General features: G+C 60.5%; 6 protein-coding genes and 2 non-coding genes across 11 annotated transcripts; 3 read left to right on the top strand and 5 right to left on the bottom strand.

Moving 5' to 3' along the window:
• Positions 1 to 1,178: 1,178 nt before the first annotated feature.
• Positions 1,179 to 11,870, bottom strand: NEK8 (NIMA related kinase 8). Of its 2 annotated transcripts, XM_068210457.1 has the most exons (15): positions 11,726 to 11,870; positions 11,247 to 11,452; positions 10,074 to 10,306; positions 9,318 to 9,449; positions 8,923 to 9,131; positions 8,438 to 8,517; positions 7,987 to 8,168; positions 7,647 to 7,797; positions 6,465 to 6,541; positions 5,184 to 5,301; positions 4,754 to 4,904; positions 4,480 to 4,643; positions 4,115 to 4,273; positions 3,850 to 4,008; positions 1,179 to 2,268 (listed from the first exon to the last, which is right to left on the bottom strand). In XM_068210457.1, exons 1-15 carry the CDS (start codon positions 11,770 to 11,772, stop codon positions 2,240 to 2,242), a joined length of 2,097 nt encoding a protein of 698 aa, XP_068066558.1. In that variant the 5' UTR covers positions 11,773 to 11,870; the 3' UTR covers positions 1,179 to 2,239. The 2 variants fall into 2 exon arrangements, with proteins under 2 accessions (XP_068066558.1, XP_068066559.1); XM_068210458.1 differs by lacking the exon at positions 11,726 to 11,870 and having other exon boundaries at positions 11,247 to 11,611.
• A 1,282-nt stretch (positions 11,871 to 13,152) lies between these two features.
• On the top strand, positions 13,153 to 15,223 carry TLCD1 (TLC domain containing 1). The gene is made up of 4 exons (XM_068210452.1): positions 13,153 to 13,386; positions 13,530 to 13,612; positions 13,938 to 14,020; positions 14,458 to 15,223. The coding sequence occupies exons 1-4, from the start codon at positions 13,190 to 13,192 to the stop codon at positions 14,851 to 14,853; spliced, it is 759 nt and encodes a 252-aa protein (XP_068066553.1). The 5' UTR covers positions 13,153 to 13,189; the 3' UTR covers positions 14,854 to 15,223.
• A 2,679-nt stretch (positions 15,224 to 17,902) lies between these two features.
• RPL23A (ribosomal protein L23a) lies at positions 17,903 to 20,007 on the bottom strand. Its single transcript, XM_068210456.1, has 5 exons — positions 19,853 to 20,007; positions 19,243 to 19,423; positions 18,832 to 19,008; positions 18,391 to 18,460; positions 17,903 to 17,964 (listed from the first exon to the last, which is right to left on the bottom strand). The coding sequence occupies exons 1-5, from the start codon at positions 19,875 to 19,877 to the stop codon at positions 17,950 to 17,952; spliced, it is 468 nt and encodes a 155-aa protein (XP_068066557.1). The 5' UTR covers positions 19,878 to 20,007; the 3' UTR covers positions 17,903 to 17,949.
• Positions 18,533 to 18,598, bottom strand: LOC137485997 (small nucleolar RNA SNORD42). Its single transcript, XR_011005542.1, has one exon. It is a non-coding gene; the product is annotated as a small nucleolar RNA SNORD42 (small nucleolar RNA).
• LOC137485985 (small nucleolar RNA Z17) lies at positions 19,079 to 19,149 on the bottom strand. The gene has a single exon (XR_011005530.1). It is a non-coding gene; the product is annotated as a small nucleolar RNA Z17 (small nucleolar RNA).
• Positions 20,008 to 20,250: 243 nt separating the features above from the next.
• RAB34 (RAB34, member RAS oncogene family) lies at positions 20,251 to 23,264 on the top strand. Its single transcript, XM_068210450.1, has 11 exons — positions 20,251 to 20,330; positions 21,015 to 21,119; positions 21,203 to 21,294; positions 21,643 to 21,708; positions 21,890 to 21,991; positions 22,061 to 22,125; positions 22,217 to 22,268; positions 22,412 to 22,493; positions 22,573 to 22,663; positions 22,749 to 22,859; positions 22,946 to 23,264. Exons 2-11 carry the CDS (start codon positions 21,066 to 21,068, stop codon positions 23,011 to 23,013), a joined length of 783 nt encoding a protein of 260 aa, XP_068066551.1. The 5' UTR covers positions 20,251 to 20,330; positions 21,015 to 21,065; the 3' UTR covers positions 23,014 to 23,264.
• Positions 23,265 to 24,805, bottom strand: LOC137485776 (adenine phosphoribosyltransferase-like). Of its 3 annotated transcripts, none has more exons than XM_068210453.1 (6): positions 24,602 to 24,805; positions 24,336 to 24,485; positions 24,109 to 24,202; positions 23,878 to 24,024; positions 23,701 to 23,796; positions 23,265 to 23,600 (listed from the first exon to the last, which is right to left on the bottom strand). In XM_068210453.1, the coding sequence occupies exons 2-6, from the start codon at positions 24,456 to 24,458 to the stop codon at positions 23,473 to 23,475; spliced, it is 588 nt and encodes a 195-aa protein (XP_068066554.1). In that variant the 5' UTR covers positions 24,459 to 24,485; positions 24,602 to 24,805; the 3' UTR covers positions 23,265 to 23,472. The 3 variants fall into 3 exon arrangements, with proteins under 3 accessions (XP_068066554.1, XP_068066555.1, XP_068066556.1); XM_068210454.1 differs by having other exon boundaries at positions 24,336 to 24,476; XM_068210455.1 differs by lacking the exon at positions 23,701 to 23,796.
• Positions 24,806 to 25,553: 748 nt separating this feature from the next.
• On the top strand, positions 25,554 to 27,628 carry PROCA1 (protein interacting with cyclin A1). The gene is made up of 4 exons (XM_068210042.1): positions 25,554 to 25,907; positions 26,634 to 26,766; positions 26,850 to 26,984; positions 27,062 to 27,628. Exons 1-4 carry the CDS (start codon positions 25,730 to 25,732, stop codon positions 27,567 to 27,569), a joined length of 954 nt encoding a protein of 317 aa, XP_068066143.1. The 5' UTR covers positions 25,554 to 25,729; the 3' UTR covers positions 27,570 to 27,628.
• Positions 27,629 to 27,792: the final 164 nt, after the last annotated feature.

Genomic DNA, 27,792 nt, shown 5'->3' with positions numbered 1-27,792 from the left:
AGCACGGACATGCCTCGGCTTGTCGTTCCAGGAGCTTTTGTTGCTCGGGGCTGGGGGCCTCTTTGTTTCCTTTACCCTTTCGCTAGGCTTGGTCACAGCCCGGTATTAAATTATTCAAATGATCTCGCTGGGCTTCACAGCTGAACTCCTGTGTGGAGAGCCCAGGCTGTGAAATCCCGAGGGCTCCAGCCCTCCCCGGAGCCCCTGGCCCAGCACAAAGGGCACTGGTCCACATTGGTTTCCCCAGTCTGGAGCAAAGGATCCCAATATTCAAACTGGTGACACCTCCAGCGTCAGTACTGCAGTGCAAAGGTGTCATTAAGCCATAAAATCATCCACCTAACACCAGTACACTGATAGGAAGCAGGTGGGGGGGCTGCACCCCTGGATTTGGCAGCCCAGCTAGAGCAGGAAGAGCTTGGCTCCTGAAGCAGTGGCATTTTGGTGCCACTACTGACAAAACAAAGGGTGTTGTTAGACCTCTGTCCTGCCTGCTGCTGTCCTCAGCCCTGGCAAGGCTGCAGGAGGAGCACCAGCCCCTTCCTATGGGCTGTGTTTGAATGTGGTGTGGGGCGAGGAGAGCCCTGAGAGCTCTGCACAACACAGGAAAGAGAAATCTGATGCTGGAAGGAGCTGGAGCTGCTGCCAGCTCCACACAGGGAGGAGAGGCGGTGGCCCAGAGGGGCTTTGAGGCAATTGAACCCAGCCCTGCCACCACCGTGGTGCCCGGGTTGGTCTGGGAGGGGAAAGCACCTTCCCCGACACCGCACTGAGCCGTCTCCGTCACCTGCAGCACGGGAAAGTGCCAAAGGACTGGCAGAACCTTTGAATTCCAGTCGGCTTCCTGGGATAGCAGGGTGTAACCGCCTGAAAAGGCAGCTCCACAAGAAACAAAAAAGGCAGGGAAAAACCCGTGCACCCACCCTGCCAGGAGCCAAACAGGGAGGCTGTGTCTGCAGCCAGGGCTGCACACGCCTCTCCCGGCCGGACGGGACCTGCTCCCTTGCCCAGCCGGAGCCCGGGAGGCGAGGGAAGGACGGGCAGGAGAGCTGCAGAAATTCATTACCTTCCACATGACAGAGGGATCAGTTGGCTTTTACCAGAGCCCGTCGAGGTTTCCCTCATTGAAAACAGGAAAGAATCACAAAAATAATTAGAGAGATTTCATCTCAGCCAGCTTATGAAAGCACTGACTTTATACACAACAGATTGGCAACAGCACAAAGATGGATGTGAAAGGCAAGAGCATTTGCAATGTCAGACAGATCAGAGACAGAAGCTCATCAAAAAATGGCCCAGAGCAAATGTAAGTTAAAAAAAGGAAAATATGAGGGGAAAAAAAAAAAAAAAGGAAAAGAAACAACCCTTTTGGAGACAAAAAATGTCACTCCTGTCCCTAACACATGGATGTGCTTCTCCTGCCTGCAAAGACCCCTGGTGAAAACTCATCAGCTCCCTGGACAAATCTGGGTTAAAAAACTTCAAGTACTGACGATCACTGGCTGTGTTTTGCTGCCTTCCCTAGCTCAGCTGGGAGCCAGTGAGCCGGTCAGCAGCAGGACTGAGGGGCCTGAGGACAAATGTCAGCTGGAGGATCCTCCAGCGAGCTCCTGGGGCCAGGGGAGGCTGTAATTGGAAAGCTCCAGGCGGCATTTGGGGAGAGCTGTGCAGCACAGGGAGGCTGCTTGTGCAGAGCTCGGCCAGCCGTGCAGGCAGGACCCTCCAAAGTGTGCTCAATAAATGGGTGAAACGTTTTAGGGGGGGATGGGAAAGGACAGACTTCTCTAATTAGGAAAGAGGTTTGCATTTAGTCACCCAGCACAGCGCCTGGGGCCCTGACTCCAGACGTTGCTGTGCAAAGGCTGACAGCTCTCTCAGACACGGAGCTGTCAGCCTGGGCTTTGTAACCAGAAACAGTTTCCACAGAGGAAAACAACCTCTGTGCTCCTCACTCTTCCACACAGGCACTTCCAGCAGGGAGGGGAAGAGCCACGGTGTGACCCCCTGAAGGCAGCACCAGAGCTCTGGGCATGTCCAGGGCAGTGACTCTCAGGCACTGGAGGTTCACAGTGACGATTCAATAAGTGAGACCAGCTCTGGTTCCTTGGGAACCATCGTTAGGAGCTCTCTGTTTCCAGACTGCTGCCTTGAGAGTGCAGCTGAGGAGCTCTGGAGCCTGGAGTGTGTCTGAGCCAGGCCACCGTGGGCAGCAGGAAGAGCAGGATGTGGCTGCTCTCACTCACTGGGAAGGCGACTCCTCCACCACAGCTGAAACAAAAAGAGTAAAGATCGAGATTTAGCTGGAATCCCCAACTTGATGAAACTACAAGAAGTGTTCTGCCCCACACAGGCATGATATCCAACAGATGGGCACCAAAATCCCTGTCACCTTCCCTACAGGAAGCCACTGCAAGACCTCAGTAGTGGCACAAGCGAGGCAATGCCCAGCAGACAGAGCCCGAGCAGGACAAAATGCAGTCTCTTGAGGTTTGTGCTCTCCTCCTCTCCAGCCTGGCTTCTCCCAGTTATTCTGTTTGCAGTGGGATTGAGAGAAGGGAGCAGCAGCAGCTCATGATAACCTGGGCAGCAGCCCAAGCCAGTCAAAAGTGGAGTTGGCCCCATGGGAGGAGCAGAAAGGCCGCCCCAAAGGTAGAGTGCAGCTTGCCTGTGCCAGCACCCTCCCAGGCCAGATCATAGCAGCAATGACATCACATGGATCACCAGATCTCGTGTTCTCGCTGGAGAAATTTCCAGGCAGATTGAGCTGTGTGAAAGCCCAAATCTCAGCTCTTTACAGAGCTCTTAGTGCTTTTTTGCACACTGGCTGCTGAGGGATGCTGGGGCAGGCAAGCCTGCTGCCCTCACACCGCTGAGTTTGCACTCCTAGTAGTGGGACGGGACAAGGTTTTGGGCAGAGGGACAGCAGTGGGGCTACACACTCAGTCCCTGCTCTTACAGTGCTGCAGGTGGGAGCCCACAAACCAGCCCTGCACTGCAGGGCACCTCAAGCAGCGGAAGGGGAGCAGCCTGCAGTCTTCCTGCAGAGACAAAACCCTTTTACTCCCATGACAAATGCCCTACTTGTTCCCGAGCCTGGGGACTCGGCCATTCCCCGTCCCCTTCACGTGGCAGAGCACATCACATGAGAGCTGGGCACTGGCAGGGGAGGAACAGAGCCAGGGCCGATTCCACTCTGCTGGGGCCATCAGCCGGGCCTCCTCCCCTCCAGGCTGTAATTAGCCTCCTTAAAGTGGGCTGGGGCTGGAATCCCTCAGCCCAGGCTGAGGCCACAGTCAGCCCAGCACAGGAGGAAGAAAGGCCCCTGCAGCAGTCTGGGCCAGGCTCCCGTTGTACATCCAGGCAACGGAAGGGCAGGTCACGCCACGGGCACGTTTTAACCGAGCCACGATGCTGCCTTTGGCCCGAGCAGAGAGGAACCACAAAACCATTGCTATCTTTTCCAAACCACAATGGAAAGGCAGCAGCCAAAATGACGCCTCAAATCTCAGCTTCTATTTCAGCAGCATCAATTAGAGAGCTGCTCTTTTTGGATACTCGGTGGACCGCTGGAACGCTAGTTTGGCCAGCCTACCTGTCTGGGAGTGCAGCAGACAGCCTCTGCCATCCCTTTGCTCCCCTTGCCCAGTGGGAGAGGCAGTATCACAGAGCTGAAGAGCAGCAGGGGAATTATTTTGGGCTTGAAGTTATTTCTATTCATCTACAGCTCAAGAAGGACTAGAATAACAGTGAGCTTACATGCCAGGGTTACTCAGCACAGCTCCAGTCACAAGGCATTGTGTCTGGCTGGGTCCTCATGGTAGGAATCACAGGGACAAAGCCTTTACTCACGCTTTACTGCCAGCAGTGTGTTCCCGTGGCAGCAGGCAACAGAGGTCACCAGGTATGGATGTGTCTCCTCCAGCTGCACTGGCCTTGGCACTCCTGTTTCCTCATCCTTCCTGCCCAGGCGTCCCCTGGCTCCTTTCCCCCACGTGCACACCTCACCATCTGCAGAGGGATACAAACACCTCACTGCACACCTGCCTTGGCCACAGCAGAGGCAGAGGCCAGCCAGGGCCTGGTACAGCCCAGGACATGGGGGCTTCAGCCTCACCTGCTCCAATGGCCACAGTGAAGGCATCTCCACAAGCCACCACAGTGACCTTCATCGTCTCGAGCCCCACAACCAGGTGGGGCACGCGGCTGTTGCGGCAGGAGTTGGTGCCCAGCTGCCCGTGCTGGTTGCTCCCAAAGGTGTAACAGTGGCCAGAGGCTGACAGCAGAGAGGAGAGACACAACTGGGTGTCACCTGGGACACACTGAAGCCCCTTGCTGTCTCCAGGCTGAGCATTCTGCTCCACAGAGCTTCAACATTGGGAGCAGGGTGTCTCTTGAGAGACTGCCCATGGGAAACAGGCAGAAGGAAGACAGGGAAAATGCAGGTGTTCCCCCTCTCAGAATTTGGCCACACACCCTCACCTGTGACAGCAGCTGAATGTGCTGTACCAATATCAGCACACACAATGGGCTCTTGGTTCAAGGGGGCTGACTGGGCACACACAAACACAGTGGCCTCCTCCACCTGGTCTTCTGGGGAAGGCTCCTCTGCTGAGCTGATCCGGTCTAGGCCCAGCTTGTTACACCTGCACAGAGAAAATCTCTAGGATCACACAAGGATGTCTTCTGGAGCCCCTTGGTCACAACACAGGCCCAGGAGGGTACAATGTGGAGCATAGAACCTCACCCCTCTTACCTGTTGCTCCCACAAGCAAGAATCTGGTTCTTCACTGTGAGGACCATGGAGGAATCGATGCCACAGATGACTCTCTGAGCCTCGTGCTCCGGAGGGACTGTGACCTGCTGGGGGCAGTTGTGGCACTCCAGGGTGCCCAGCCCAAGCCGACCTGGTAGGAGGAACAGAGCAGGGAACAGCTGATGGCAACACACACCCTGAGCACAGCCCCACTGAGAGCAGCACTGACACAGCTGCTGCAAGAGCCCAGCCCAGGATCCCAGAAAGCAGCAAAACCCAAAGCACGGGGGCCCTGGTATGCAGCAAAACAGCTGCAGCTCTTCCACACCCACCCACCCGGGCACATCTGGAGGGGACTGTGGGCAAGCAGGGCCAGCAAAGGGAGTGGGGACAGGCACAAGCCCTGTTCTGCAAAACAGACTTCTCTTACCGTTATCCCCCCTGCCCCAGGCAAACACTTCCCGTTCGTTGGAGACCGCCAGGACGTGAGACGCACCACAGGCCACCTGCACCATCTCGTAGCCCAGCAGGGCCTCCACAATCTTGGGCTGGCAGGGGAAGAGCAGCAGCCGTCAGCCGAGACCTCCCAGCCTGCCCGGCTGCTCCCATCCCTCCCACCCGGCCCCCCCAGACTCAACACAGCGCTGGCAGCATCCCAGTTTTCATCCAACACAAACAACAGAGAAATTTTTTTTTTTTTTTTTTGTTCCAAACAGTCTTCAAAGGGATAAGAGACTACGTGCACGCAGCACAGAAGATAATGCAAACATCTCTGGGGCGGAAGAAAGCAGCCAGCATGAGAGTTTGGAGAGGGAAGAGGTTCGGCAAGGGTTGGGATTCGCCCCCCTGCCCATGTGGGGAGTGCCAGGGGCTGTGAACGCCTGCTCCGAGCAGGCAGGGGCTTGGTGCAGGATGTGTTGGCTCAAAGGCTCTTGTGCAGAGGAGCTGTGAGTTAACAGCTCAGATTCATTAAGGTGTGGAGGGACCAGGATCTCCACATTTCACCCAGCCCCTGCTGTGACCTGCTGTTAGATCTGACACCTCGACTCATACTCATTATCATCCTCAAGTGAAAAGCACCGTTTGTTGGGATCTGGCTGCTGCTTCCAACTGGTCTCCCCTCCCCAGCCATAAGCAGGGAGCAGCTCAGCTCCGGGAGAAGCAGGAACAAACGGGCCAGCTGACCACAGTGACAAATGGCACCAGTCCCTGGGCTCGGCTGGAAGCCATCGGCTGCTGCCACATCCGAGGGCAGGCGAGGAAGAAGCTGGAAGGGAGCAATGAGCCCTCAGCCCCCGTGTTCCGAGCCAATCGGAAACACACAGCTCTTCTTTAAATACTGGCTCTTTTGAAAAATAACTTTTCTCAGTGAACCCTGGCAGCTGCAGGCCAAGAGTGAAGCAGGCAGGTGTGTGATTGGAGGCAGGCTCCAAGCTGGGAGCCTGCCAACAGCAACCACAAGGCAGCTCTTGACTTCCCCCACGCTCAAAGGGATCATTGTGTAGGGGGGGAGAGAAAGAGAGAGGCAGGTTGGGTCTTTTAAAACCCACAGTGACAGGGAGAGGAGGGGGAGGGAGTCAGATGCCAGAGCATGCCTGGGATGCACATCCCTGGAGCTGGGATGAGCCCCCTCACGTGGTGCAGAAGCCACGATCCATCCTTTACCCTGGGGGAAAACAGGGTAAGCACGCCCAGCACCCTCTCCACCAACCTGGCTCACATCCGTGAAGTTTCCGTGCCCCAAACAGCCATTGCTGCCACTGCCGAAAGTCATGATTATCCCCCTGTCTGGAGGAGCAGAAAGGAGCCTTGTCAGTGGCACACGTGAGGTCCTGCAAGGCACACGTGAGGCCCTGCGAGGTGACACAGCCAAGGGGTGGCCATGGCTCCCAGGACATCGGACCCACTCTGACTCTGAGTGAGCTGCAGGGACCACAAATCCTTCAGTGAGCTTCCAGGGAGCTGCAGGAGCTTCCAGAGAGCTGCAGCCTCACCACCGAGCTGCAATGGCTCAACAAACAAACAGCAGTGATAAGAGCACTGAGATAACATTGCTGCAGCTGTGTATGCAGGAGCTGAGAACCCCACGGTCTGTCAAGGTGTTAAAGTCACAGAGGCACCCCCTGAGCAGCTGCCCAGCAGAGGGGTGGCAGGAAACGCCATGGGAGGTAGGATAAACACATGCCCATGGAGTTTGCCCACTCCATATCTGTTGTTTGCTGCTCTGACCCCCAGCAGAAGAGCAAACAGAGCTCCCACAGGACCACTGGGAGGGCTTTGCTCCAGAAACGTGGCCTTGGACTGGTGTGTGTGCTCCACTTCCACCCAGAACACTTCCTGGGCTGCTCTGAGGGGCTTCAAACCCTGCTTTCCTACAGTTTGAGGACAACCAGCCCTGCAGCAGCTCACGCTGACTCCTCACTGTGACACCAGTCACTGCTGGTCACTGCATGTGCCCATGTCACGCTCACAGAGTATGTGACAGAGATTCTCCTTACACTGCAGTCCCCACTGTCACTTCTGGTTTCAGGTGACACCAATGCAACCAGGACAACAAGCACAGGAGATTTCATAGAATCATAGAATAACATAGGTTGGAAAAGACCTTTGAGGATCCCCTAAGTCCAACACCACACCAGACAGTTTGGGACAGTTTGGCCCTCCCCACACCAGACAGTCTGGGACCAAGTTGACCAGTGTGGCACCACAGGAGGACCATGTCTGCCATTTCTGACTCCTACATGATGCTACATGAGAGACGACAGTGACCTCTGTGTCACCCCAGCCCAGAGCATCGCTCTGGTTCCTCTCTGAGCAGGCTCCCCAGGCAGTCCCACTGGGTTTTAGGGGGTTCTGGGACCCAGGCAGGTGGAGGCAGGAGGCAGCAGCTCACCTGTGAGGCAGGCTGTGAAAAGATCACCACAGGACACATGTTTGATGGTCACTCCAGACTGGCCCTCCAGAAAGCGGGACACAAACTGAGGCTGGAGCTGCTCAGTAGCTCCTGGAAGACAAGGACCCCCAGCAGCACCCATGGGAGGAGCCTGATGGAGAGAAGCCATGGAAGAGCCGGGCTGGAGAACACTGATGAACCCCTTCCCACACCCTGGCTGGGACTGCAGTCCTGGAGGAGGCAGTGCCAGGGTCTGTGAGTGAGCAGAAATGCCTTCTTCACAGAAATCACACATCCAAGGCTCCACAGCCACTCCTGCCCCAGCTTCCCTGTCACTCACCTCCCACAGGATGAGCCTCCCAGATTTGGTGACCCCAGCCTTCTGTGTCCTGCCAGCAGAGACCTGCACCACCTCGGTGTTCAGCATGGGCAGGCGGAGAGGGGTGGTGATCCCACTGCCCCACGTGTAGATGGATGACAGTGGAGGTGGGATTCCTGTCCTGGCTGAACCACGTCGGACACCTGTGGGGCACAGAGGAATCATTAATGTGGATCCCTGACTCTCCTCCCACAGGAAAAGCGACAGCACCAGCCAGTCTGGGTGCCAGCAGAGCTGCCAGAGCCAGACCAGTATTGGTCCGAGGGGCTGCAGGGCTCCTCCAGAGCTCAGGGAAGGTGACATCTCTTGAGTTCCTCTCTCCAGAACCCTGAGTGTCTCTGTGACTTCTGTCATCCAAAGGAAAGGGTCCTTCCAAATGGAGCTGAGTTGAACACACCATGCCAGAACTCACCCCTCTGCCTGGCACTGCTCGCCCGTCCCCCTGTCCGGCTGTGGGTCACTGTGGGCACCGGAGCCAAGGGTTTTTCAGGCCTGCCAAACCAAAATCCAGCCTTTAATGTCCAGCAGAGCCCTGGATCACAGAATGTCTGGGTAGAGCTACAGCAGAAGCCATGGGTGAATCACTCACAGCACTGCTTTGTCGGTGCTTTAAACAACCTGAGAGAGGGGAGTTGGCACCAGCTCACTTCCCCCTGTGCTCACAACTCTCTGTTTGCTGTCACTGTGATGACAAGCCCACACCTGCCATGGCACCTGCCTGGCTCTGAGCCCCTTGGCCAAGCTCAGCCAGCAGCAGCTGCACGTTAGGCAGCACAGGAGAGCTGCACTGGGAAAATGCCCTCTTTGGAGCTCAGAAGGGAGGCAGTGAGCTGGTCAGGCATGCTGTGGGCTGTGGCAGCCCCTCCCAAGGGACACTGAGGTGGCAGTGTCACTTGCCTCCTCATTTTGACGCTGCCCACGTCTGTGTAGAGGTTCAGGAGGGGCCGGATGCAGATGGCCTGGGCCATGATCTCATTCAGCTGGGGCCGCTTGGAAGGATCCAGGTTGAGCATGCTGAGGATGAGCTGGCGCAGGTCGGGGCTGTATCGATCTGATATTGGGGCAAACGTCCCGCTCATGATCTTCAGCACTAAGGCAGGAAGGTTCTGGAGAGAAAACAAGAGACAAACAGTGGCTGGGCAGTCAGGGGCGAGGCCAAGGAGGAAGGAGCTCTCAGCACTGCCCTCTGCCTTCACACTTCCCGGCTCGCTGAGAAGTGATCCCAGCATACATTTTCACCTCTGTGAGAGGCCACGGCTCCCTGTGCTAAGTGTAAACCGCATCGCTCTTACCGCAGCTTCGAAAGCCCTCTTGAGGCTGGCGAGCTCGTAGAGCACACAGCCCAGGGCCCAGATGTCACTCTTCTGGTTGTAAGGCTTCCCTTCACAGAGCTCCGGGGAGATGTAGCATGGAGTTCCCACCACCTACAAGAGACAAAAATTTACCACAGTGCAGTGAAACGGGGCCAGAGAGGTAGAAAGAGGGAAGCTTGGTGCAGAGCTGGCTGAACACCACCAACCAAAGCTCCACAGAGCTGGGCTTTTGTTCTCTTGGCATCAACAGCTGCCCGACAATCTCAGTGAAAAACAAGAGGATTTGTCTTTCCAGTGACACATACAGTGATTGCCTCTAATTTTGCTTCTATCCACTTGAGAGAATCAGAGCCCAGAGCATGATACAAACGTCTTGTCAGATTAGCACAGGTGGGGAAAGACACTAAATGTCAAGCAGAGAAAGGAGATTAAGGCAGGATGGGAGTGCACAGGCAGGAATTTATTTGCTAAGGATGTGTCAGACAAGTCTGCAAACACCACCCTCAGCAGGAGCCACCCTGCTTGACCTCACCAGTGGGTCCAGACAGCTCATCCTCTCCCAGCTTTGAGCAGGTCTTTCTTACTTTTCTGCAGCCCACAGAGCCACAGCAAACTCGGGCACGAAGATATCAACCAGGGAACAAAGCAGCACTGCCTAAAGCCACTTGCCACACTACTGTGAGCCAAATCCAGAGTTTCCAGCCTGCTGCCATGGGGTAAGAAGCTGCCACTCACCGTGTAGGCTTTGCTCTTGCTGCTCAAGATTTTGGAGATGCCAAAGTCTCCGATCTTGACGATCATGCGATGCTTGTCCAGGAGGATGTTCTGGGTCTTCAGGTCACGGTGCAGGATCTGCTTGGTGTGCACGTGGTGCAGGGCCAGGAGGATCTGCACGAAGAAGTGCAGGATGGTGTCCTCATCCAGCAAGGAATTACAGCGCTTGTGGATGAACTCTGCCAGAGTGCCCCCTGCAAGGAACAACAAAGGGCTGTGGGCACAGGACAGCACAAACCTGGCCTAAAACTGGGGGGGATTTTGACATTTTGGCATCCTAACAAGCCAAGCATGTGGGAAAAAGACATCCTGGTGGGAAACACAGCACATCCTCCAATGCTCCTGAACAATGGCAGCACAGTTGGTGGGAGGAAGAAACAGCCAGAGAGAAGTTACTGTTGACACATTATCAAAAGCAGCAGGAAAAGAAACACTAAAATTACAGCTCTTGGAAGAGGACATAAACCTCCACGGCAGAACAAGATCAGCCTGTTCTGCAGAGGAGAATTCTTGCAGTCCAAGAGGCCACGTGGCACAGAGAGGCCCCTGTTGAGAAGGGGAGCTCCAGATTCAGGGCTCACATACAGCTTTTAGCAAACCCTCGTGCAAATGTTGATTTCATCTGAAACTCCACAGGAAATCTTGTTAAAAATGTGGGGCCAACAGAGTTGACACAGGGAAATGTGCCCGAAACCTGAGCCAAGGGCAGATGGTAACATGCTGATCAGGGACAGAGGGGTTGGAAATCTCCTTGTTTTGGATATGGTTAGCAGGTGTAAATCATGGAGTGGCTGAGCTTGGAAGGGACCTTGTGAGGTCACTGCTTAAGGAGAGCCACTGAGGTTGTCCAGGACTAGAATCTTTTGAGTATCTTCAAGGATGGTGACTCCACAACCTGCATCAACACTTGGTCACTTGGCTCATGGTCAATTTGGTGTCCACCAAGAACCACCAGATACTCTTCTACAAAAATGTCTCCTCATCGGAGATGTGCTTGGACGTGCAAAGCCCAGGATCGTTACAAGGAGCACAACGTGAGACCACAGCAGCTTGACCCAAAGAGAGCCAAGTGCTTGGCATGCCCTGGACCTGCCAGGGGACCAGCTACAGGCACCGGGGGACAGCGGGGCCCACCTGGGGCGTATTCCATGGCGATCATGAGCGCCTTGTCCTCCAGGAAGTTCTCGTAGTACTCGATGACGTTGGGGTGGCTGAGCAGCTTGAGGACCTGGCACTCGTTCTGCGCTGCCAGCCGCTCATCCTTGCTCATCTGCTCCACCGGGATCTGCTTCAGGATCACCAGCTTCTGGTCGGCCTTGCGCAGGCACAGGTGCACAATGCTGCGGGGACAGGGACGGGGCCTCAGCGCGGGGAGGGGGGACACAACACGGGGCCTGGCCATCACCCTGGGGTGACACAAGTCACCCGCAATCCCCGCGCCCCGGGGTGTCTCGCACTTTGGGCCATGTCCCCCCGGGTGCCACACCCCGGCCGACCCCGCATTGCCGTGGCCACAAGCGCCTCGCTGCCACGGCGACACGGCTTGAAAGCCTCCCGTCTGGAGGCAGGAAGACGGGAGACCTCCCCATCGCCCATCGCCGGCGCCCCCTCACCCGAAGGCCCCTCTCCCCACCACCCGGATCCGCTCGTATTTCTCCATCCCTAGGCCCGGCTCCTCCCGTCTCCATGGAGACACTTCCGCGCTGCTACGGCGTCCGCGGGCGGACAAACCGCGCCGCGTGTACGGCCCGGGGGCTCTGTGTTTCGGGCGAGGGGCGCGGGGGTAACGCCACCTCCCGCTTGGGTGACACCCCAGTGCCACCGGGAGCCAGACCCTCTTGGGTCTGAGAGAGAGAGACCAGAGAGAGAGGTTCGGAGTGCGCTGGGCTGCCTGCCCCGACCGGGGGATGCCAGCAGGACCCCCCGCACCCCCAGAGAGCGGCGGCGTCTCCAGCAGCCTCCAGCCCCGAGCCTGGAGGGGCACCCACTGCGGGGGGCTGCGCTGCTGCAGGGCCAGCACAAGGGGCACGAGTCCCCTCTATGCCCCCCCAGACGTGCTTTAGACACCCCAGGACCACGAGCATCCCTGAGGCCGACCGTGATGGCGGCTATAGCGTGGAAGCGGGTCCTGCCCTGCAGCCAGGAGTGGCGGCCTCTGTCCTGGAGTGGGGACAGTGACAGCAGTGGCAGTGCTGGCACTGCCACGTGGCCCTGCTGCCATCTAGCGACAGCCAGCGCGGCTCACCGGGGAGGGGGGTCAGCCCCCCTCGCACAAGCCGGTGCCCCGCAGCGCGGGGCAGCGATGGGGCAGGACCCCCACGCAGGAACCAGCACCCCGCCGCGTTTCGGTGCTGCGTTTTCGGCCTGACCCTACTGCAACCTGGTATTAGGGAACAACTTTGAGTGCCCCAGGCCCCTCCCCATGTCTTGAGGTGAGCGTTTGTGGCTGCTCCCACTACTTTTCCAAACACGATGTTTCCCCCGGCATCCTCCCCGCAACACCGGCGACAGCCACACCGTGCCGGGGACACACACACGGCGCAGAACAGATGTGCGAGCCCCACGCCAGCTGTGCACCACTGTGGCAGATGTGCAGGGCCCAGCACAGATGTGCAACGTCTGCCACGCACACGCTGCACCCACCCTCCCGCGCTGCCCACGGGAGCAGACGGGCGGTATCCGGCGCCCACACGCGCGGTGTGCGGCACACAGGCGCAATTCCGCCCGGCAGGAACACGCCCAGCGGCCCGCACACCCGCACCCCGCAGACCGGCGCGGCGCGCTCCGCGCCACACTCCGCACACGTGCGCGCACCGCCCCGCGCGTACACACGCGGCCGGGGGGGCGTGGCCAGCGCGCCGCTTATCAATGAAAGGCGCGGCCCCGCCCCTCGCGCCCGCCAACCCCGCGCAGGCGCGCGCGCGGGAGGCGTGGCCAGCGCGGGGGGAGTGCCCAATGGGAAGGCGTGGCCGCCGCTGGCGCATGCGGGGGGCGTGGCCGGCGCTAAGGTGCGGTCGGCGAGGGGCGTGGCCCCGCGGCCCCGCCCGCCGCGGCCGCGCGCCGCCGGACTGGGCGCGATGGGCCCGGGCTGGCGGGCGGCCTCGGCGGCGCTGGTGGGCGGCAGCGTGGCGATCTTCGGGGCACTGCGCCGGCTGGCCCTGGCCGTGCCACAGCCCGCCGCCGTACGGAGCCGCCCCGGCCGCGTCTGGCGCTGGAGGAATCTCCTGGTCTCTTTCGCACACTCCGTGCTGGCCGGGCTATGGGCCCTCTTCAGGTACCGGGCAGCGCGGGGAGCGGCGGGCACGGTGCACACGCTGCGAACTGGGCGCTCCTGGGGACTGGGCAGGGGGTAGGGGGTCCCCTTGTTCCCCATCCCGGAGGCTAGGCTGACCCCCTTCCTCCTCTCGTCACTTCCAGCCTCTGGCACTCTCCGGAGCTGCTCTCCGACATCCAGGACGGCTACAGCGTCTCAGGGCACCTGCTGGTCTGCTTTTCCTCAGGTAAGGAGCCTGGCAGGGCATTGGCCGCAGCCACCCTGCCGGACTTTGCCCACTCCCTGCTCAGCTTCGCCCGGTATGCTGGCTCGGGACGAGCCACTGGCTCAAGGGCTGGGCAGCTCCATGCCTCCTGCCTTAATCACAGCGTGGAGCCCACAGGCTGCCAAACCCTAGGGAATAGCCGTCTCTCCATACCCAGACGGGGTGGAGGCGTTTCTGACACCTGAAGAGCAGTCACACCACCCTCCTCCTCCTTGCGGCTCCTCCTTTCCACAGAGGGTCACAGTGCACAAGCCAGACCTTCTGAACGCTCTCCTTCATCCCACAGGCTACTTCATCCACGACACCCTTGACATCATCTTCAACCATCAGTCCCGCTCATCTTGGGAGTACCTAGTGCACCATGCCATGGTGAGTATGGCCAGCACGGGGGGCTACCACACATCCTGAGGCTCAGCCCACCCAGGTTTCATGGGCTATGGCGGGGCAAGCTGGAGCCCTTCCCTGTGTCTCGCCCTGGCTGCCAGGTAGGCTCTGCATCAACAAGGCGAGGGCGCCTGGCGGGGCAGGACGCCTGCCAGCATCGGCTCCGGGCGCCTGGAGCCAGACAGGCTGCCGAGCTGGGAGGGGGAAGAGCTGGAGGCTCGTCCCAGCACAGGGAGGTGTAACTGGTCCTGGGGGATCTGGCTTTCCACACTGGTTTTCTCTAAGCTCTGGTGCCTGCTGGGATCTCTGGGTGGGGGGAGCAGAACTGTGCGCTCTCAGTGAGGGCGGGGAAGGACTCACTTTCCCTAGGGCAAGGTGAGGTGACCCTGCTCTGTGTGTGTGTGTGTGTCTGTGTGTCCCAGGCCATCTCTGCCTTCGTCTCGCTCATCGTCACAGGCCGCTTCCTGGTGGCAGCGGTGCTGCTGCTGCTGGTGGAGGTGAGCAACATCTTCCTCACGGTGCGCATGCTGCTGAAGATGAGCAACGTGCCTTCCCCGGCGCTCTACGAGGCCAACAAGTACATCAACCTGGTGATGTACTTCGCCTTCCGCCTGGCGCCCCAGGCTTACCTCACCTGGTACTTCCTCCGCTACGTGGAGGTGCAGGGCCAGGGTGCCTTCCTCACCGCCAACCTCCTGCTGCTCGACGCCATGATCCTCATGTACTTCTCCCGCCTCCTCCGCTCCGATTTTTTCCCCTCCCTGCGCAAGGGCTCTGCGGGGAGAGATGTAGATGGTGAGAAGTTTCTGATAGACTGAGATGTGCGCGCCGAGGGGGACCCCGGCTCCGGCTCCTGGAAGTTTTGGGCTCTCCAAAGCTGCTCTGATGTGCCTTAGGGCTCGCTCCCTGGCCCCAGGCCCTGCCTTCGCCTGCTCTGCTGCCTAAAAGCGCTTCCCTGCCGGACCAGCCCGACAGCTTCACCGAGCTGCGGGGATGCTGCTGAAGCCAGAGGCACGGCCGATGGAGAAGCAGCCTAAGCCAGCTTCCCTGCAGGCAGCTGGAGGGCCAGGGGTGGCTGTGCTTTGCAGCTGATGCCTGGAAGGGTTGTGAGGAAAGGGACGAGTCCCTCCCGTGGTGATGTTGGGTGTTATGTGCATTAAAATTGGTCTATTTACTGCTGCCACAGCACACCTGGGCTGGCTCTTCTGTGGGGCAGAGCAGGTCGGGGACTCCCCCTGGGCCAGGGCTCTGGGAAAGGATATGCCCCATTCCCAGAGGGGGGCTGGCAGTTCTCAGGGAGGGAGAGGGCACATTCCTGCTGCTTGCTTTGTTCTAGGGACCTTTCAGCCTGCTGGGTCCTGCCAACCCAGGTGAGCATTGAACAGCACAACTCTGTCTCTCCTGTGGATGGGTTCCCCTCTTCTTCCTCATTCCTCTTCCAGAAACGCAGGGCTGTGCAGGGAACAGTTGAAGGGAACCAGGAGAGCTACTGAGCTTTGTGGCAGTGCCTGACCTGCCTGTCTCTAGCCTGGCGGTGAGGAGCCTGGCTGGCCTGTGTGACTCACCCAGCAGCCACGTGAAGTGGAGCTGGCATGGAAAAGCCATGTGAGGCCAAGGGCTCTTCCTGGAAGATTGCTGCATGCTTGCATCCCCCTGGAGCAGTCTTCACTGGTGCAGTGCAGCTGCAGCCCCGTGAGCATGCTGGCCCCTCTCCTGCAGCCACAGGACCAGGGTGGTTCCAGCAGCTCTTGCAGAAGGGGGTTCAGCTCCCTGGGAGAGTAAGGCCAGAACTGGCCCAGCCGGTCCTGTGGAGCACCAGAGAGGCAAATCCTGCTGATGTGACAGCTCTGGGATCAGCATTAGCAGTGGGGCTTAGAGGGACTCCTGCCCAGCAGGATCCTGCTCCAGGCAGGATCTGTCCCACCCACCCCAGCACCTGCCCGGCTCAGGCAGACACAGGCACTGTGGTTGAAATAAGCCAGTGATTAAGGGGAGGCAGTGGGGGATCACCTTTCCACCAGAGAGCCAGGAAACCCCACAGGATCTGGATGCTGGTGGGACTCCCTGGTGTGCATTGACACTGGTGCCAGGAACAGCCTGGCAGCTGGAACAGAGATGTGATAGCTGGGACAGTGTGGGCAGGGATCGATACCAGCTCCAAACCTGCTGCCTCGTCCCTGCTTGCTCAAAGCAGAGCTCAGCAGCCCTGGCAGGGCCCAGCCTTGCTCTCAGCAGCACAGCCCAACAGCTGTGTGTGTGTCTTCCAGCTGCAGCTTAAGCCTCATGGCCTCTCTGCAGTCTAATGACTGCATCTGCAATCACAACTAGGCCCAAACGTTCATTTTTCCCTCACCCCTATTGCTGCACACATTCTCTCTTGTCTCTCCACTTGAAGCAGACACAGCTCTGTCCCAGCAGGTCGCAGGCTCAGACCAGCCCACACTTCCCCTGTCCTTAAACCAGTGTGGAAGGCCAGGCATGACAAAGCTGCACGAAGGAGGGAGCCCAGCTCCCTGCTGTTCCCTCCTGGAGCATCCCCCAGCAGTGCAGCTGTGGATCAGGCAGGCTGGCAGCCAGGAGCAAGAGGCAAGTGAAGTAGCAGGGCAGCACCACTGGGCTGAGCTGAGGTAAGGCGAAGGCTGACTGCAAGTCATGCTGATGTGGAATCCCTCCAGCCTCTGGCTGCAGCACACCCAGGCTCTCCAAACCCAATCCCTGTCCAGCAGTGACAGCAGCTTTGCTACAAGAGAAGCAACTTCTCCCACATCTTTCTTACATGTGACTACGTGTAAAAAGGTGCCTGGGGGTCAGGGGACCCTGCTGCTATGCATCCACAGGGACAAGGCTGGGTTGGTGATGCCAGGGAAGCAGCACTCATCCCTCCAGGCAGTTTTGGCAGTTTTTCATCCCTTCCATCAGGCAGGGAGCACCCCCTGCCCACCTCCCACGAGCCCAAGTGAGGGGTGTCAAGCCAGGACCACACAACCCAGCACAAAGCTCCACCCTAGTCCTGAGAGCAGCTCCTGCTTTTCATCCACTGTCCTGGGAATCTGCGACCCTCCACAAGAGGCCTGGAGGAACTCGGTGTCCCACCATTCAAGAGCCCAAATACCCCAATCAATATTTGGTCATGGCTTTCATCATCTTTCTCAGTCAAGTCTAAGTATGTACTTAAGCTCAAGTGCCCTGAAGACTTTTCTGTAATTCCCCCACTCCCTGCTCACCCAGTGCTCCACGTTCTCCTGACTCCAAACACTCCAAAACCTGGTTTCATCTAGACACTTAAAGCCAAACATTGCAGAGGCAGCAACAGCAGCATTTGGAAACAACCCTGAGGACAGTGAACCCTGTGAGGAACAGCAACAGGGAAACTCACGCTGCAAGCAGATGGAGATTGTGCCAGAAAAACCCACAAAGCCTCCACTGCTGGATTAGCAGGAGGGTTCCAAGTGAACCTGCAGCATAAGCAGGGAGCTGATACGCTGGGGAAATGGTGTGACAGGTCACCTGTGTCACATCAGAGCAATTGACAGGTTTTTGTTGTGGCCACCCGTGCTCCGTAGGACACCCAAAACATTGATCACAAACACATCCTAATTACCCTGTGCAAGAAAATGCAGGACACAACAGGTCTGGGGTAAACACAGATATTCGAGATTTAGGTGTCACCTCACACTGACAGGATCCCAGACACCCTCTGAGGAGGGCAGCACTGCCACTGCACAACCCTCTCGTGGTGCAGTCAGCTCTGCCCACCCACTGCCAGGAAGGGAAGGAGGAACCCCTGTCATGAAGTGAAGGCCCAGAAGTTTGCTGGGTGCTCTCTTTCACACGGGCCGTGCTGTCACAAAACACAAGAGCCCTCAGTGGTGTCACAATGTTTATTAGTCTGTACAGTCCTCGGCAGATGCAGTTTAGATGATTCCAATCTGGAAAGAAGCAAAGGATGTTAAAACAGATGTTATGGTGGCAGAAAGGCAGAGCCTCCACCACAGACATCACTGCCATGGCTGCATCTCCCCAGGATTCCTGTCCTCCAAGGCTTCCTCCTCCCAGACCAGCCCAAGAGCTTTACACAGCCACTTTGTACGTTTATTCCACAGTGATCCTTGTGCTGTACATTTCCCTACTCCACTCTGTACCACCTCTGCCTCCTGCCTACCTCGATCACCTTGAGCACTGAACTGACAGAGCGTGGCTGCTCAGCACCCAGATCCTGTCTGGCTACAAGGCCACAGAAGTGCCACCACACTTGAAGCACAAGTACCTCATGAAGAAACTCAGGAAGAACAATCAGTGGAGAAGACACGAGATAAGGCGCAAAAAAAAGCTTCCACGTTTTAAAGACATCTCACCTTGTTGGCCACATCCAGTGCATCATAATCTGGAGCCAGTCGGACGTAAGCCTTCTTCTCTCCATCAGGCCTAGAGAGGAACAGGAGGCATCAGGACAGAGGCAACTCCTCCCCCCCCGCACCACATTCCTGCAACTCCCATGTGCATCAGTGGTTCCTTTGGAAGCATCACGTTACTCAGTGGAATCAAAGCTTCCATCATTTGCACAGGATTCCCTGGGTGTCAGAAGTGCTCCTTGAAGGGGCAAAGAGGCCCCTGAGGAAACCAATCCTCTGGCCTGCCAACATTCCCCACTTCCACCAAGATGTGCTCAGTCAAAAGCTGCACTTAGCTATGGAGCTTTATCCCACATCTGCTGAATCTCACACACGTGTTCCCATTTTCTGCTAAAATGAAGCACCTCACACCCACCAGGGACCTGTTCTCCTCCCCCTTCTCACCTGATCAACGTGTTGACCTTGGCCACATCGATATCGTACAGCTTCTTGACAGCCTGCTTGATCTGGTGCTTGTTTGCCTTGACATCCACGATGAACACCAGAGTGTTGTTATCCTCAATCTTCTTCATCGCTGATTCTGTGGTCAGAGGGAACTTGATAATGGCATAATGGTCCAGCCTGCAAGAGAGGTCCCATGATTAACCGAGGGCTGGCAGCTGCTCCTCTGAATTTCAGGGGCTTTCTTTGGGGTGCATCAGTCACCTAAGGTCATAATCACAAACTCTCAGGCTTTGGTCGCTTAAAATCATCACCTGCATCCCAAACCACCAGGTCCCCACACCAGCCCATTCCACGGGGCTGCTCCCACCCCCCCACCCCCCAGCAGGGCAGAGCCCCACACCCCCCACGCACTTGTTTCTCCGTGGGGCGCTCTTCCGGGGGTATTTGGGCTGCCTCCGCAGCCGCAGCGTCTTGGGCCTGCGGAAAGTGGGCGACGTGCGGATCTTCTTCTTCTTGTGGCTGTGGACCCCCTTCAGGACGGCCTTCTTGGCCTTCAGCGCCTTTGCCTTAGCCTCTGTCTTCGGAGGCACAGCTGTGAGGAGAGCTCAGTGAGCACCACAAGGATCTGCAGGGTCGGGGTGTGCTCCCCGGCCGGGCACGGCTTCCCCCGGTCAATGAGCAGGACCTCACCCAGCGGCCCGCGCTCCCTCATCCAACCCAGAGGAGCCCCAAAACGCCCAACTGAGTTAAAAGTCTGCCGCCTCCGTGCGGAAAAAGGCACTTATTCCCTCCCCACGCACGAGTCCCAGCATCGAGAAGAGAACATCCCCCGCCTCCCTCAGACAACCCGGCAGGCCTGTCCCGCCACCTACACGTGCCCGCGTCTAACACAGCGTTGGAACCCTGCGCTACTCCCCGTTTCGCTCAGCTGGTACCCCCCTCGCCACATACACCAGCACACCGCGGGGTCCCGCACGCCGCCCCGCGCCCCCAACACGGCCGCAGCGCCCCGCGCCCTCACCCTCCTTTTTCGCCTTGGGCGCCATGTTGGCCAGGCGGAAGCCGAAAGGGGTCTCCCACGCCGCGCTGCACGGGCTTATACCCCCAAATCTCGCGGGAGCAAGACGGAATCCCCGTCACCCCGCCGCGCCAACTCTCGCGACACCTTCGAAGCATGCCGGTAGTGGTAGTACTCATTAACGGGCTCCTGGCGCGCACGCGCAGCGGTGTCCCGTGCGCCGCGGGGCGTCATGGGAGTTGTAGTCTGGCACGCTGCTGTCCGTTCCCGCCGCCGTGGCGGTGCGGGACCGGGGTGAGCCCCGGGCCGGCGGGGGATTACCGGGGTCCCATCGCGGTGGTAGCAGCGCAATGGCCCAGTCCCGGAGTAACCGGCGTCCTGGCCCCTCCCACGCCCCCGAACGGGGGCGTGGGAGGGGCCAGGACGCCGGTTACTCCGGGACTGGGCGTGAAGCACCGAGCACCGCTACCGGCGCTGGGAGGTTGGCGGTAACGGGGACACCCCGCCTCATTCCCTCGCCGTGGGGACAGGGACGAGGCGGGGAGAGCTTGATCTTGGACTGGGATGAGGCGAGGGGACGGCGGGGTCTGCGCACGGCGGACACGGGACTGGGGGGACACGCGGGGACCGGTGGGACACGGAGATGGGGGTGGGTGGGACTTGGGGACAGAGAGATTGCGGGACAGGGACAGTGATACCCTGGGATGGCCGTGGGGACAGCTGGGACACGGGGATGGATGGATGGATCACGGGGACAGTGGTACCCGGGTGTGCAGGAATGTCAGGGTGGTGGGACACGGGGACAGCCGTGTCCCGGGGTGTGGGACACTGTGGGACAGCCACACCTGAGGGCAGGGGGACACTGATAGCCTGGGATGGCACACTCGGGATGTGGAGATGGCTGGGACACTGGGACAGCTGTGCCTCAGGGTGTGAGGACAGCCACAAGTCAGGGGGCTCGAGGTGGCAGGGATGTGGGGACAGCCATCCTTGGTGACGTGGGGAATCAGGACACAGGGACAGCCATGTCCTGGGAAAGTGGAGACTGTTGGGATAAAGGGACAGCCCCACCTGGGGACACGGGGACAACCGTGCTCCAGAATGCTGTTCATGGGGACAACCGTGACACGGGGACATCGCCACTCCTTGCTCTCTCTGTCCCCAGACCTCGCGGTGACCCTCATCCCATCCCTGCTCCCCCGGCCACCCACGGACCATGAACGTGCTGGCTCCGGTCCGCAGGGACAGGGTCATCGCCGACCTGCCCCCGGTGAGCAGGGGGACACGCCAGCCCGGGGGTGACCTGGCCGGGCCCCGCGGTCACCCCGGTGTCCCTCTTTGTCCCCCTCACAGTGTTTTCGGAAGGAGGCCGCCCTGCACACCCGCTCCGCCTTCCACCCCACAGTGGCCAGCGCCTGCCAGGAGCAGCGGACGGGCACTGTGGGGTCAGTGCCGCCTGCTTTGGGGTCCCCGCTGCTGGGGGCGGGGGGTGACGAGGGGCCCGCGGTGCCGCCAGCCGCGGGTGGGGGTCCCCGGCGTGGGCGCCGCGTGGCTGCCGGCGCTGCCCGATGCCGAGCCCTGCGTCACGGCGCTGGAATGCGGCGCGGGGGGGACACGGGCGGAACACGGGGCGGGGGCGGGCACGGGGGTCCGGGATGAGCTGCGGCGGGGCCGGGATGCGGAGCGCTGCGGACGCGAGGGGCCGTGGGGTGATGCCCGCCCACCCTAAGAGCCCCGGGGTCAGCCGGGGGGTGCCCCCCACGCTGCTGAGCCGCGCGTCCCCCTCGCTGCAGGTTCAAGATCTCCAAGATCATCGTGGTGGGCGACCTCTCGGTGGGGAAGACCTGCCTGATCAACCGGTAACGGGACCCCTGGAGAGGCTTGGAGGGGGATGGCGAGGGGGGGAAGTGACCCCTCTCTCCCAGAGGGCAGCAGCACCTTGGGCTGAGCCCAGCTCCAGCCAGACTCTGGACACTGAGCCCCCAAGGGGTTGGGATGAGGGGGTCAGGGGATGTTGATACTCCCCTCACCCCCACCCAGGTTTTGCAAGGACACTTTTGATAAGAACTACAAGGCGACCATCGGGGTGGATTTCGAGATGGAGCGGTTTGAGGTGCTGGGGGTGCCCTTCAGCCTGCAGCTGTGAGTAGGTGCCAGCCCCTTCCCCACACACCCCTGCAACCCCTCCTCACCTCCCACACCCCCCCCCAGGTGGGACACGGCCGGCCAGGAGCGTTTCAAGTGCATCGCCTCCACCTACTACCGAGGAGCACAGGGTGAGCTCCCCACGGCAGCCCAGCTGCCCTCCCCACTGTCCCTGTCCCTGTCCCTGTTCCTGTCCCCGTCTCACCCCTCCTCCCTCCCCAGCCATCGTGATTGTCTTCGATGTCAACGACGTGGGGTCCCTGGAGCACACACGGTAGGTGACGCATGGCCCAGCAGTGGGGCCAGGGATGAGCGTGGGGGCCTTAAGGGCTGGACAGACAGGGGTTGTGGGGCTGCTGTGGTGTGTGAGCACGAGGGCAGTGCTCGGCCAGCAGCTGGTGACAGTGGCTCCCACAGGCAGTGGCTGGCTGACGCCCTGAAGGAGAACGACCCATCCAACGTGATCCTTTTCCTGGTGGGCTCCAAGAAGGATCTGAGCGTGAGTGTGTCCCCCTCCCTGTGGGCAGACTGCGCCCTGGCTGTCCCTGTCACCCACCCATGTCCGGCTCGGTTGGCAGACCCCAGCACAGTACAGCCTGATGGAGAAGGACGCTCTCAAGGTGGCCCAGGAGATGCAGGCAGAGTACTGGGCTGTCTCCTCTCTCACTGGTGAGTCCCAGCTGGCTGGGGGGGATGCAGATCCCAGCGTCAGCCAGGTCAGGGGGCACTCAGGGGGTCTCTTCCCATGGGGCAGGGGAGAACGTGCGGGATTTCTTCTTCCGAGTGGCGGCGCTGACCTTTGAGAGCAGCGTGCTGGCCGAGCTGGAGCGCGGCAGCAGCGCCCGCAGGATCGGCGACACCGTGCGTGAGTAGCCCTGGCCAGCCCTACATGGGTGTCCCCCTTGTCCCCACACCCACCCAGCCACCAACCCTCCTTCCTCTGTCCCTCAGGGATCAGCAGCAAGGAGAGCGACCTGTACCTGTCAACGCCCCGCAAGAAACCCAAGTGCTGCCAGTGAGGGGACAGCCCCAGCCCCCTCCCTGCTCACACCTCTGGACCAAAGAGGGGCGACCCCGGCCGGCCCCGAGGAGACGTCCCTGCCACCCCCAGCCCCCCCAGCCCCTCGCCTGCCTGGGCACCCCTGGCTGGGGCAGGCAGGAGCACCCGTGTGGCTCCCGTAGCTATGCAAACCCAGGTACTGCTCGCAGGGGGAGATGTCCTCAGGCTCCCTTTTCTCTTAATAAAATCTTTTTTATGCTTTGTAAGAAAGGTGTGGGGCTGGGGGCAGGGGGCTGGGGCTGGCTGTGGGTCTCCCTGTCCCTGGGTGCAGCCCCCAGGCTCATAGGTAAGCAGGAGGATGGATGGCTGCCACTGAGGATGAGTTCCTTTTCCACCGAGGAGCATCCCTGTCCTGCAGAGCCAGCAGCCCTGTGTCCCTTGGGGGGCTGCAGGGGACACACGAGGTGACACTCCCACATCAGTCCCAGCCAAACTGGTGCTGGTCGAAGCGGGGCTGCAGGCGGGGGGGGACACAGTGGGAGCACTTGTAGTGCTCCTGGATCCACTTCCCTCCCTCGCTGTTCTCCATGCAGATGGCAGCGACACCTGTGGGGACACACAGGGGGGCTCAGCACTGGCCACCACAGCCTATGGGAACGGTGGTCCCACTCCACCCATGGGTGCACCCTGGGGTGCCCTCTCCTACCTGCCACGACTCCCCCCAGCCGCTCCACCAGCTCGATGGCCGCTCTCATGGTGCCCCCAGTTTCAACCCACTGGTCCACGAGAAGGATGCGCAGACCTGGAGCGGGGGAGAGGCTGCGCATGAGTGCCCCGTGCCCACACTGCAGCCCCCCAGAAGGGGAGCACCCCGCTGGCTCACCCGGCGAGATGGCGTCGGTGCGGACCTCCATCACCTTCTCGCGGCCCGAGTAGTCGCTGTAGGGCTGTGCCACCGTCTGCACGCACAGGTGCCCGGCTTTGCGGATGGCCAGGAAGCCTTTCTGCAGAGTGGCAGCGGCCGCAGCGCCTGGAGGTGGGCACAGCACTGTCAGGACCCCCAGGGACAAGGGGCAGAGACCCTGCGCTCACCTGTGACCTGCGTCCTGCTCACCCAGGATGAAGCCCATGGCGTCGATGCCGGCCACCATGTCGATGGCATCTCCCTGGAAGGGCTGCAGCAGGTCGGCCACGCAGTCCTGCAAGCCCTGGGGGGAGAGTGGAGGGGCTGGGTGCCCGCAGCCCACCATGGGCACCCACAGCGGGGTGCCCCAGCAGCCCCGTGGAGATGCAGCCCTCCCTGGCACCCCGCGGGTGCCATCCACCCCGGGCACTGGGTACTTGCGGGTGGCAGTAGAGCCGGGAGGGGTCCAGCCAGGCATAGTTGGGACCTTTGACGTTGGGGGCCATCAGTGCCAGGTACCAGCCCTTCTCCCGGGTGGCAGGGACATGGCACAGGTCCATGCGTGGGGACTGCGGGCGCTGCAAGCACTGAGCATGAAGTGGGCTGAGATTCCCCCACCTCCATTCTCCCCACGGCTTGGTGCCCCCCACCCACACCCACACGTGGCACCCCAGGGCCCAGGGTTCCTGTTCTGGCTCCATACCTGGGTGCTGGTGGCAGGGCTGAGCCGAGCAGGACCGTCACAGGAGCGTCACAGACAGCGACAGCTGAGCGGGGGCAGCCCCTGTGGCACTGGGCCAGCACCCTGGGCCAGCTGGACACTGGGACAGAGCCAGGCAGGAGCCCTTCCCATGGGCCAGTGATGTCCCCCACCGGCTCTGCTGTCCCAGCCAGGCAGTGCTGTGGTGGGAAGGAACGGGGCTCTGGTGTTTGCACCCCACGTGGGTGTCCCCAGCCTGTGCCAGTGTGGGTGGCACAGTGGTGTGGCACCCTGTGATGCAAGGGTCAGCGAGCCAGGGCGATGCTCAGGGGGATGTCCTGCAGCTTTGGGTGGTCTTGGGCAGCGCAGGGATTTTTTGAGGCCACTCACGTCCACGTTGGGGTGTCCAGGCACTGTCCTGCCCTGCTGAGAGCTGGCTCCCACAGCATCCCAGTGAGCCAGGGCTGTGTCCTGACTGTCAATGGGCTCCAAGGGCAGGAGCTGGCCACGAGGGACAGCCCTGGCAGCGCTCTGGGAATGCCGGTGTGGGCTGCCAGCCCGGCTGGGCACCGGGCTCCCGGCTGTCCTGTGAAAGGCACATCTGCGGGGTGGGATGCAGCGCCACAGGGAGCGTCCGTGGGATGGGACATGGGGATGCAGCACGCGCTCATGGGGTGGGACGTGCAGATGTGGGGAGCGTCCGCGGGAAGGGACACGGGGATGCAGGGAGCATCTGTGGGCTGGGATGCGGGGCTGCACAGAGCATCCATGGGGTGGGACGCAGGGATGCAGGGAGCATCGTTCTCCCGTCGGAGGCCGCTCCGGGGCCGGGGGCTGTGCGGGGGCCGGTGCGTCACGGGGCGGGGGTTTGGGGCCGGCTCGTTACCGGTCCCGGCACATCACCCCACCGGCTGCCACAGCAACGGGGCCGGTCCCACCGGGAGGGGGTGACCCCTTCCCCGCGGGCTGCCGGCGCGGGACGTGCCGCGGCCGCGGGAGCGGCTGCAGCACCCCGGCTCTGCGGGACCCTCCGCACGGTGCCGGGCCGTGCCAAGCCGTGCCGGGCCGCCCCGCGTGGGCGGGCTGCGCCACTCTATAAGGCGGCCCCACGGCGGCGAGCGGCGCGGTGCCATGTGCGCCCCGGGGCTGCTCTGCCGCCTCCTCCTCCTCCTCCTCCTCCTCTTGCTCCTGCTGCCACTTGGCCCCGGAGCGGCCCCGCCGGGACGGGCCCGCGCCCGCCGCGGGCTCACCTACCCCGGGACGCTGTGGTGTGGTGCGGGCAGCAACGCGGACAGCTACGAGCAGCTGGGTAAGGGCGGCAGGGATGCTGCTACATGTATCTTCCCATCCCATCCCACTCCCTTTCATCCCTTCTAATTCCGTTCCTCAAATCCCTTCTCCCCATCCCATCCCATCCCAACCCATCCCATCCCATCCCATTCCCAACCCAGTGCTGCTCCAGCCCAGCCCAGTGCTGGGTCAGTCCCCACCAATCCTAATCCAGACCATCCCAGTACTGGTCTACTCCAGCCCCTGTTCCCATGCTAATTCAATCCCTGTCTGTGCCAGTTCAGTCCCCCCCACCCAAGCACCAGTCCAATCCCAGTTCACCTCTGCCTAGTCCCTGTCACAATTCTGTCTGCTGCTGGTCCACTCTTGATCCACCCTCTGTCCCCAGCCTACTCTGTGGTCCATCCTGCTGCTATTCCAGTCCCCATACCAATACTCGTCCACTCCCAGTTGCTATCCCGATCCCAGCCTAAACCCTCTCATGGCCCTGCTCCAGGACTCCATTCTAGTCCCAGTCTCATCCCCAGTGTGGTATTGGCTCAGCCCAGTCCCCATCCCAGTGCCAGCCTTGTCGCCACCCAAGTGCTGATCCAGCTGAGCCCCTACCCATCAATCCTTACCCATCCCAGTGTGATTCCATGCATGTGTCAATCCAATCTAACCCTGATCCTAGTCCTAGCCTAGCTCAACCCTAGCCCTGCATGCGGGCCCCCCAGCCCTGCCTGTAGCCCCCGTTTCCCTGCAGGGGAGCACCGGGACACGGACCGGTGCTGCCGGGACCACGACCACTGCCAGCACGTCATCCACCCCTTCACCGCCCGCTACGGCTACCGCAACCTGCGCTGGCACACCATCAGCCACTGCGACTGCGACCACAGGTGAGCGTCCCCAGCCTGCCCCAGGGCACCCCGGCATCCCCCCAGGGGTGGCAGCCACCTGAGCCCGGCTCTGCCCCGGGCAGGTTGAAGGAGTGCCTGCGGCAGGTGAACGACACGGCCTCGCGGGTGGTGGGCCAGGCCTTCTTCAACGTCATCCAGGTGCCCTGCTTCGAGTTCACCTACAGGGAGGAGTGTGTGGAGCCCTATCTCTATGTCTGGTGAGTGCCCCCCTGCCCTGGGGACTGTCCCCTGCCCGGGCTTGTCCCACCCTGTGGTGCCTCCTCGATTTTGGCAGGTGCAAGACGTACAACACGGTGGCCGTGGCGGTGCCCCGAGAGCCGGTGCTGTATGAATTTGGGGGGGAGCTCATCGACAGGGCAGCCAGGCCCAGGGGAGTCCCCCTGAGCCCCCCGTGGGGCAGCACAGAGGGAGGAGCCCTCCCAGTGGACCATCACACCAGGACACAGCCCAAGGCAGTCGAGAAAGAGAGGAAGAGAAAGAAAGATAAGAAAAAAAAAGGGAAAGGTCTGAAAAAGAAAGGTTCTTCTGTAAACAGGGCAGGGAACCATCCTGCAGCTGCTGCCCCTGCTGATCCCCAGGCCCTGCTGCCATCCTTGGGGGAAGCATCCAACACCATCCTGAGCGATGCCCCTGCACGGGAGGGAGTGGGCAGGGAGCCAGTGCCAGCCACTCCCTCCCCGGTCCCCACCACCAGCGGGAAGAGGAGGAGGAAGGAGAGGAACAGAAAGAAGAGGCTGAAAAGTAAAACTGAGGCTGAGCCTGCACGAGAGCTGCAGCTCTGAGTCCTCCCTGGGCCCTGCATGGGTCCTGGCTGTGAAATAAATTTACATCTGCTTGAGCATCCTTGGCTTTGTCTCTGGGGGAAAGGATGGCACCGGGGGCTTCGTCCAGGGGAAAGCCCAGGGCTGATCCCATGGGAGGGGAACACCTAGAGCTGGGTGGGTATCCAGGGGTTTCAGCTGTTCCTCGCTGTCCCCCTCAGTTCATGTCATTGTCCTGGCACTC

Source organism: Anomalospiza imberbis, chromosome 20 (genome assembly GCF_031753505.1).
Source record: "Anomalospiza imberbis isolate Cuckoo-Finch-1a 21T00152 chromosome 20, ASM3175350v1, whole genome shotgun sequence".
Classification (NCBI taxonomy): domain Eukaryota; kingdom Metazoa; phylum Chordata; class Aves; order Passeriformes; family Viduidae; genus Anomalospiza; species Anomalospiza imberbis.
This window is presented reverse-complemented; position numbering and strand designations above follow the sequence as displayed.

What these genes read in the sequence shown, in the direction of transcription:
- TLCD1 (XM_068210452.1), top strand. Translation starts at nt 13,190, where the DNA reads ATGGGCCCGGGCTGGCGGGCGGCCTCGGCGGCGCTGGTGGGCGGCAGC. An exon ending in GCTGGTCTGCTTTTCCTCAG is followed by an intron (nt 13,613 to 13,937) that starts GTAAGGAGCCTG and finishes TTCATCCCACAG; the next exon opens with GCTACTTCATCCACGACACC. An exon ending in ACCTAGTGCACCATGCCATG is followed by an intron (nt 14,021 to 14,457) that starts GTGAGTATGGCC and finishes TGTGTGTCCCAG; the next exon opens with GCCATCTCTGCCTTCGTCTC.
- RAB34 (XM_068210450.1), top strand. Translation starts at nt 21,066, where the DNA reads ATGAACGTGCTGGCTCCGGTCCGCAGGGACAGGGTCATCGCCGACCTG. An exon ending in CAGCGGACGGGCACTGTGGG is followed by an intron (nt 21,295 to 21,642) that starts GTCAGTGCCGCC and finishes CCCTCGCTGCAG; the next exon opens with GTTCAAGATCTCCAAGATCA. An exon ending in GGGTCCCTGGAGCACACACG is followed by an intron (nt 22,269 to 22,411) that starts GTAGGTGACGCA and finishes TGGCTCCCACAG; the next exon opens with GCAGTGGCTGGCTGACGCCC.
- NEK8 (XM_068210458.1), bottom strand. Translation starts at nt 11,514, where the DNA reads ATGGCCAGGCCCCGTGTTGTGTCCCCCCTCCCCGCGCTGAGGCCCCGT. An exon ending in TTTCACAGCCTGCCTCACAG is followed by an intron (nt 6,542 to 7,646) that starts GTGAGCTGCTGC and finishes CTGCTCCTCCAG; the next exon opens with ACAGGGGGATAATCATGACT. An exon ending in CTGGGGCAGGGGGGATAACG is followed by an intron (nt 4,905 to 5,183) that starts GTAAGAGAAGTC and finishes TCCTCCTACCAG; the next exon opens with GTCGGCTTGGGCTGGGCACC.
- RPL23A (XM_068210456.1), bottom strand. Translation starts at nt 19,877, where the DNA reads ATGGCGCCCAAGGCGAAAAAGGAGG. An exon ending in AGCGCCCCACGGAGAAACAA is followed by an intron (nt 19,009 to 19,242) that starts GTGCGTGGGGGG and finishes CCTCTCTTGCAG; the next exon opens with GCTGGACCATTATGCCATTA. An exon ending in AAGGTCAACACGTTGATCAG is followed by an intron (nt 18,461 to 18,831) that starts GTGAGAAGGGGG and finishes GTTCCTCTCTAG; the next exon opens with GCCTGATGGAGAGAAGAAGG.
- PROCA1 (XM_068210042.1), top strand. Translation starts at nt 25,730, where the DNA reads ATGTGCGCCCCGGGGCTGCTCTGCCGCCTCCTCCTCCTCCTCCTCCTC. An exon ending in CACTGCGACTGCGACCACAG is followed by an intron (nt 26,767 to 26,849) that starts GTGAGCGTCCCC and finishes TGCCCCGGGCAG; the next exon opens with GTTGAAGGAGTGCCTGCGGC. An exon ending in GAGCCCTATCTCTATGTCTG is followed by an intron (nt 26,985 to 27,061) that starts GTGAGTGCCCCC and finishes CGATTTTGGCAG; the next exon opens with GTGCAAGACGTACAACACGG.
- LOC137485776 (XM_068210453.1), bottom strand. Translation starts at nt 24,458, where the DNA reads ATGGACCTGTGCCATGTCCCTGCCACCCGGGAGAAGGGCTGGTACCTG. An exon ending in CGCCATGGGCTTCATCCTGG is followed by an intron (nt 24,025 to 24,108) that starts GTGAGCAGGACG and finishes GCCCACCTCCAG; the next exon opens with GCGCTGCGGCCGCTGCCACT. An exon ending in GCTGGGGGGAGTCGTGGCAG is followed by an intron (nt 23,601 to 23,700) that starts GTAGGAGAGGGC and finishes GTGTCCCCACAG; the next exon opens with GTGTCGCTGCCATCTGCATG.